The following is an 8,296-nucleotide window of genomic DNA, read 5'->3' as shown; positions in this document are numbered from 1 at the left end:
AGGGCTTAAATCATCTATTGTAGACTGGGACTAATGGACCAAGGATCGAGCAGGGATGTCCCAAATGGAGCGTGTTGCACAACGTAACGTCAAGCGCATTTAACTCGGAAGAGTGTGCCAGCTTCTTCAGCACCACCTTGCTTTGATTATACGTTCCGAAGAATACATTTTTAACGCCAAACAAGTGGAAGATTATAGCGTTGACCTCGTTCCACGAGAGATCGATCTCGTGAATGTTACGGCACGCGGAAACCCCATAACACGCTGCATGGACACTTGTGCAGCTCCGTCAGCTGCGTTACAGAGGGATACAAACTTTGCAACAGAACGCTTATTCTGGAAGCAAGAGCGCAAATGCCAATTAGCAGCAGTGCCTTCCATTTTTTTAATCTAAAGAGGTTACGTATATAATGAAGGATCATGAATCGGGAATCATGTCCTTCCTTCCTTTGTCTTTTTACACAGAGACAACATATATTGTTCAAATTTTCCTTTTTCTGTCACTGAGTGGTTAACTATATAGGTTTCCAATTCCAATTATACAGCGCAGAATGACTCAAAGTTATTACTGTTTATTGTCTTTAGATTAATCTTCTCAAATTTCAATCTGCATAATACGCTCAAGACTTTCCAAAGTATGTGAAATGCTCTGAAAAAGGATCTGGAGATCCTAACAAATAACATTTGTAAATATTTGACAAATATTTATTTTTAATTTATCGCAAATATTTATTATAGTACTAGATAGGATATTATAAATCCTTTATATGTATAAGAGCACGGCAACCGCGTAGTTTCCCCGTAGGGCGGTGCTCTTTGTGAAATATTTTCTTCTACCTTCCTTTGGCGTGTAACGAACGACTCGTCTTGGCCGTGTCGGCAGCCGTTGCTGGGCGCCGAGTGCCATTACCAGAAGAAGAAGAAGTAACGAACGACGAAGATAAAAGGCGGACGGGGTCAACGTCCGGGCTCAACGTACGGTCGTCTAACGACGACGCAGCCAGGGACGTTTAAATTGACGGCCAATTCTTAGGATGTTTGCAGAAGTATAAATCTACGTTGTCTAGACAGCTCTATCCTCGTCGTTCGTTACGCGCCGAAGAAGGATAGAAGAAAAATTTCCACAAGCAATACCGCCCTTCGGGGAAAGTACGCGGCTGCCGCGCCGTTCGGCCAATCATCGGTCGCGTCGTCATCGGCGGCTCCCCCTCTGCGCATGCGCGCGCAGCGTCGTCTCGACCCGAGGCGACAGCCGCGTGAGCCGCGCATCTCGCTCGTTTCTCGTTCATTCGTACCACAGCGTCATTAGGGTTCGGATGTGCTTGCGTAGCTCGGAAGAGTGAAGGGCAAAGAGAATCGTTAGGCGAAGTTCGAGGTTAGGAGTAGGGTTGTGCGAGTAGATAGAGATAGTAGCTAGGTGTTTCGCGGTTTTCGCTTAGGTCTCGCGTTTAGCTTCATGGATCCCTTAAGTTCCGTGGACTCGAGCAAGATACCGAAAAGATCAGGCAACAATAGATGGGGCGGCCGACGTAACAACCGAGGAAACGAGAACAAAGGGTATTTTGGTGAGTGCTCTCAGCCGCTTCACGGCTCGCTACGCGCGATTCGGGCTCGCGGTTTTCTCCCGCGGGAGCGCGAAATGACATCCCGCCCGCGTTTATCCGTTCGGTTAAGTTCCGTTCGGGACGTCGAGCGTGCGACACGCCTTCTAACCTAGAAGAACAATTTTTGATCCTGCGGGGTTGCATCATCCCGCGCGAGACCCGATAGTCGGGACCTTCGCTTTGTACACGCACCGGCATAAATGCTGTCCCTATCCTTGTGAGGTGCACGCACACAACTACAGGGACTCTAGTTGTGTGCGTGCACCTCACAAGGATAGGGACAGCATTTATGCCGGTGCGTGTACATTACCTTCAAGCAATCGCTTAACTATGGCTGCGGTCAAGCTGTCGCTTTGAATGTTACGAAGTATTCTTCTTCTCTTTTCTTTCGGTAAAGATAAAAAGAGAGGAGAAACGCTTCGAAGCATTTATAGCGGTAGCCTGACTGCACCCTATATAACGTCTATTGGTTCGTCGTGGCCGTATCGGTCCAGTGATTGGACCGGGAGCCATTAACTAGACAAACATTATCCGTTCGGTTCATATTGCGTACGCGCTGCAACGGCCCGTTGGTGTCGCATACGAGAAGACAAGATGTACGCTCTGCTCCGTGCGGAGTATGCAACTGCGCAATTTTTTTTCCCGCTTTGATAAGCGTGTCTCTGCAGCGCGGATTGATCAGGTCGGTCGCGCGATACAGAGGAAATTAACTGCGCGGGAGAAAAAGTGGCAAATCAATTTGTTAACGAGGTGTTTCGCGGTTTTCGTTTAGGTCTCGCGTCTAGCTTCGTGGATCCCTTGGGTTCCGTGGACTCGAGCAAGATGCCGAAAAGATCAGGCAACAATAGATGGGGCGGCCGACGTAACAACCGAGGAAACGAGAACAAAGGGTATTTTGGTGAGTGCTCTCAGCCGCTTCACGGCTCGCTACGCGCGATTCCGGCTCGCGGTTTTCTCCCGCGGGAGCGCGAAATGATATCCCGCCCGCGTTTATCCGTTCGGTTCATTTTGCGTACGCGCTGCAACGCACTATGGGACGTTTCGCCTATTTTTTGGCCAAAATATCAAAGATTTGTTTTCATGAGATAAACGTCCGTATATTGGGGTTTTTGGGGTCGCTGATTTTGAATATGACATTAAAAATTAGAAATACAAAATGGCGGATCCAATATGGCGCCCGAAAATATTAAAAATTGCTTGTTTTGCATAAAGATGAAACCTGGGGGGTTTCTAAGGAGTTTTCGAGGTCGCTGATTTTGAATATGACTTAAAAATTATAAATACAAAATGGCGGATCCAATATGGCGCCCGACAAAATTATATTATAAAATTGTCGATCAAAACTTGATATTGAAAATGACTGTTAAAACTTATTAATTAGTAACGACTTATTCAATATTTTTGTCTTCCATTTCTATATCAAGATCGTCTAAATGAAATGCTATATTTTCAAGCTCGAAGTTGCACTCGTCTGCATCTTCAGTGTCGCTAGTAACATCTAAAATATCATCATCTTTTAAATTAATGTCAAAGTCTGTATCATTAATAACTAGTAAATCTATAACCTCTGGTGGAAAATGTTTACGCTTTCTTGTATTAATTCTTTTTTGTAAGCTAATACTTGAAATTATAATATCGGAACTTGCTAAGGCACGTTTAAACATATCTGTCAAATTATCAACTCTACTTGTTTTTCGTGCGTGATATAATCTATCATTTCTATAATATTTGTTCCGACTTTCTGCTGCGTCTTCTCCGAAGACGCCTACAGGAAGCAGAGAGTTTAATATAATCTGTGCTCCATGAGCAAGTGTTTTATGAACAGCTGATGGCATTTTGTACCATCCATACTTCTCGTTAAAAATCTTCGCTGTGTCAAAACAAAACTTTTGAAATTTAATAGGATCAACTGGAAGTTGACTGTTCAAAACAAGTAAAATTGTTCTGAAATTTTTAACTAACGTTACGTCAAGATCTAATACCTCAGCTAACAGTTCCGGCTTTCCAAACGCTCTTCTGGAAACGTTTCCAGTAGTACTAGTTCCAACACCTCCTGATCTTGGTTGATCTACTGACATTGAAAATTTTTCTCGAAATCGCTCCTGAATTTGTCTTTTTCTTTCTTTCATAATATTTTTTGCTTTATCTCCTGTAACTTTCCAAACCTTTAATTCAATACGATATGATATATGTAATAAACATTCGAAAAAACGAATCCACATATGTAGTGTAGACAACCCGTATTGTAATGTGTCTGGCTTCGGTTCGAATGCAGGAGTACCAAAATTTGTAATTACATTCATCTGATTTGGCTTGGCGTGGCATATTGGGCAATTAGCAAATCCAGAAGATCCAGTCAAAATACTTAAAACTTTTCCATCTATAAGAGTACAAAAGAAGGAACAGGAGACTATAATTTTTTTATTGCCACTGGAAAATTCGTATGTAATTGGACGCAAATTTTTAATCTGTTCTTTCATTTTCTCATTTGTCGCTCTAATATTTTCTGGAGTTTCTTTTTTATACTCTAACATTATTGGCGAACAAAATCTTATTGATTGTGGAGTTCTATTGCACCAATATATTGCACCATGTTTAGCAACTAAACGTAATGGAATGGTCGTTGTAGCTATCAAGTTAGTATCCGTTGTTCCAACTGATTCACCTGAACTATTAAAGTGTTGATTATAAGTAGAGTGATCACTAGATTCATCAAAACCTCATGATGATATCAATGTAGCTTCAACACATTGCAAAGATTTTTGTTGCATGTCAGCTTCAATAACCTCTTTTTGCATTTCTATTAGGCGCTTCACTCTATGTTCGAGGAAATTTTGAAGTGGAACTGTAGCTGTTATATCTGTGACGATTATACCTTTCGGATAACACTGTTCTTTTTCCATTCGTACCAATTCATATCTTGGCCATATATCAGCATTTCGTCGTTTGGATTCCATGTGCATATGGTGATATTGGCTTTTTGATAAATTGTTATCAATTAAATGAGCCATAGCTTCAGCAGGAGTAGCTTTTATAACTACATTATTTTCAGTTAAGCTTGTTCTAATTTTCTTAACAATTGTAGGGGTTTTCAACACTTCACTAATAACGGATGCTAAATCATTATCTTTATTTCTCTTTGCTGATACTTTTGCAGCCATCAAAAGCTGTAAGGTGTTGTTACTTACTTCAGTAGACAACTTGCTGGCATCTCTTCTCTGAGATCTCAGTGATTTTTGGCTGAATTTTTTTTCAGGACGCCCTGATTTCGAAGAAGAAGCACTCTCAGATTGTTCTGACATCAACATTTTTTTGGGCTTTTGTAAAACATTCTTTGGATAAATGAAATCACTGTCCAACCATTTTTTATACTTAGTTTTAAACAGTCTTATATGTTGGCCTACATTATTAAAATAATTTTTATATCTACTAAATAAAGAACGAACGGTTTGTAAAAGAATCTTTTCTTGTTCCTCATCTATTTCTTGCCCAAGATGTTCTAAGACATACCGGTAACAACCTTGTACGTCTTTATTAAAGAAAAATGTTTCAATTAAATATCTTTTCGAAACATTCTGAATGTGTCGTTTCCGCCCAACGGAGATTTCTGGTACTACTGCAATATTGCCCGGCAGATCCAACACGGAATTTTTCATCGTGTCCATTCCTATGGCAAAGTCAATATTGCAGCGACCTTCGTTTCCAGAAAGGATAGTGTCACCAGTCCAGGAACACGAACTTGAGCCTACTGGCAATCCATCAGCTTCCAGAACAATCTCTGGAAGGGTGACCTGATGGCCGGTTCTACCCAAGTCGTGGAAGCTATCCGCTCCAGGGTCCAAGTTGTCATCAGTATTTCTGTCCTTGTGTGTATATTCATCCATTCTCCTCAGTGCTGCCCGTTCATCCTAAATTTCATCGGGTAAGGGTTTATTTACAGCACCGGGGCTCTTCCTTACTCTCCATTTAGGAATCATCACGAGTAGGCTGTAAAGCCCTTTACCAGAGATCTTAAAGATTAGGAATGGATGACATACCCACATGGCACGAAATGCACATATTTACTCGTACATCATAACGATTGCATTTCTTCTATATACTTTCTATATACATTTAGTTTGATTTCAAATTAGAATTTAGCGAACTCAAAAACCCCTCGGACACCGTTTACGTTTCATTTGTATGCAAAAAAGCAGTTTTTCATATTTTTGGGCGCCATATTAGATCCGCCATTTTGTATTTATAATTTTTAATGTCATATTCAAAATCAGCAACCTCAAAAACCCCTACATAACGTCCCACTGTGATATCGCTTAGCTTAATCACGAACTTGTTAAGAAGAAAATAGTCGATTGTCTTTACTTTAAAAAATTATATCTCCCGGAGACGGTTCTAGACGGCGATTTACGAAACGGTTTTAGGAAAAGTAGAGTCCCACCTAATATTCAAGCCAAAGATCGCCTTGTTATTGTTTGTTATTCGGAAGTTCTAGACTTTTAAATATCAGAAACTGATAAAATCATTACTTTTTCTAATTCAAGTTTAAAGTTCTCCCCTCCAGAATGGCCAAAGCTTAATTTATTCTTATTATTTTCAAGCATTAACTTATGCTAAAAAAGTATTTCAACCAGTGATTTGTATGTCTTCAACATTGGAGGAAAAAAAAAGATCAAAGGAACAATAATCTTTCGTGATTTCAAGGTACATTTTTACACACTTTCGAACACAAAATGCGACAGAAAAAATACTTTGCGTGGAACAAATGGTCTTGAATTTTTCTCCGTGTCTCACTAATGTTTATAAAAACTTTTCCAATCGTTAAACATTATGAACTTCGACTTTGATTTTTGCCACTTTTGGCCAGAAAATAGGCGAAACGTCCCATAGTGCAACGGTCCGTTGGTGTTGCATACGAGAAGACAAGATGAACGCTCGCTCCGTGCGGAGTATGCAACTGCGCAATTTTTTCCCCGCTTTGATACGCGCGTCTCTGCAGCGCGGATTGATCAGGTCGGTCGCGCGATACAGAGGAAATTAACTGCGCGGGAGAAAAAGTAGCAAATCAATTTGTTAACGAGGTGTTTCGCGGTTTTCGTTTAGGTCTCGCGTCTAGCTTCGTGGATCCCTTGGGTTCCGTGGACTCGAGCAAGATGCCGAAAAGGTCAGGCAACAATAGATGGGGCGGCCGACGTAACAACCGAGGAAACGAGAACAAAGGGTATTTTGGTGAGTGCTCAGCCGCTTCACGGCTCGCTACGCGCGATTCGGGCTCGCGGTTTTCTCCCGCGGGAGCGCGAAATGATATCTCGCCCGCGTTTATCCGTTCGGTTCATTTTGCGTACGCGTTGCAACGGTCCGTTGGTGTTTCATACGAGAAGACAAGATGAACGCTCTGCTCCGTGCGGAGTATGCAACTGCGCAATTTTTTTTCCCGCTTTGATAAGCGCGTCTCTGCAGCGCGGATGATCAAGTCGGTCGCGCGATACGGAGGAAATTAACTGCGCGGGAGAAAAAGTGGCAAATCAATTTGTTAACGAATAAAGGTCGATTCAGATTATACGACACGGACCGTCACGTTCCGGCAACGACACGGACCGGCACCGACCTGCATGATGCAGGTCGGTGCCGGTCCGTGTCGTTGCCGGAACGTGACGGTCCGTGTCGTATATAGTCTGAATCGACCTTATCTTATCTCGAGCGAGCGAGCGAGAGAGTTTTGTAACGAACTGCGTCTTTCGCGAACGCGATGTTAACGGGATTGTGACACCGCACCTTCTGTCGATGTAGAAAATTGTAAAAATCGCCTCCGATCTTTTTTCGAAAGTGGCTTTGCGAAATAACTAAATTTTTGCAGTCGACGTCTGATTAATTGGAAATGGCACTACAAGATAATTATAAGACGTTTTACAGGAAACCGAACGGCTATGTTATCCCAGGGTTATCTGCACGACATCATGAAATATTCGGATCGTGCGATCTTGAGGAATTGCAATAAAAAATGACTGAATATTAAATATATACACATTTATATTGATTGCCTGCAAAATAATCTGTTCTAAGATATAAACAATGATTTTTGTGTAATTTTATTGCTTTATCATAAATTTGCTTTTAGGTCACGATGATCGTACGATGGTACAAAATGTAGGAAGGGATGGTGGACCTCACGTCCGTCCTACCAAACATCGCGTGTCGTTTAAGACACTTAGGCCAAATCACAGGGATATGTCACCTAATTTGATATTGTCAAATTTACTGGACGAGGACATTCCAATGGCGGATAGTTCCAACAATAATACTAGGCAGGTGATAATGAATCAGAGGGATAGAGATAAGGGTAGGGGTGAGAGGACTTGGCATACGGTCTCTCGCGGTAGGAACAGTCCGATGCCGAATAGGAATTTCAAAGGAGGTCAAGCTGATGTCAAGTCACGGGTGTTTCCGCTTGTTCAATCCAATTGGTATAAAATAATTGTAAGTACATATATTATACGCAAATAATTATGTTATGTCAATGATATGTATGGGTATTCCATATCAGATTTACAATCAAAATTTTGATTCGCCTGAAAATTTTTTTTCTCGTTCTAGAAAGGAAAAAAAATGACACGTATTTTTTCTTTTTAATATGATATGTAAATTTTCCAAGTTAGTGATTTTTTAATTTTTAAAGTGCAAAAATTTTTTTTTTC

At 41.3% G+C, this 8,296-nt stretch overlaps 1 protein-coding gene across 2 annotated transcripts in view; it reads left to right on the top strand.

Annotated features, from left to right (window-relative positions):
* Window positions 1-1,221: 1,221 nt before the first annotated feature.
* The window catches only part of LOC105558514 (nuclear RNA export factor 1-like), a 10,391-nt gene continuing 3,316 nt past the window's right edge, over window positions 1,222-8,296 (top strand). The window contains exons 1-4 of one of the 2 annotated variants that reach the window (XM_012006229.1): window positions 1,222-1,565; window positions 2,377-2,502; window positions 6,705-6,830; window positions 7,720-8,078. In XM_012006229.1, coding sequence (XP_011861619.1) covers window positions 1,457-1,565; window positions 2,377-2,502; window positions 6,705-6,830; window positions 7,720-8,078 — 720 coding nt within the window. In that variant the 5' untranslated portion in view covers window positions 1,222-1,456. Of the gene's footprint in view, window positions 1,566-1,979; window positions 2,287-2,376; window positions 2,503-6,704; window positions 6,831-7,719; window positions 8,079-8,296 lie in introns of those variants that run through there. The other variant, XM_012006230.1, reaches the window with a different exon arrangement.

The sequence above is a fragment of the Vollenhovia emeryi genome, unplaced genomic scaffold (assembly GCF_000949405.1).
Source record: "Vollenhovia emeryi isolate VEMERY1.0 unplaced genomic scaffold, V.emery_V1.0 DF939338.1, whole genome shotgun sequence".
NCBI classification, from domain to species: domain Eukaryota; kingdom Metazoa; phylum Arthropoda; class Insecta; order Hymenoptera; family Formicidae; genus Vollenhovia; species Vollenhovia emeryi.
This window is presented reverse-complemented; position numbering and strand designations above follow the sequence as displayed.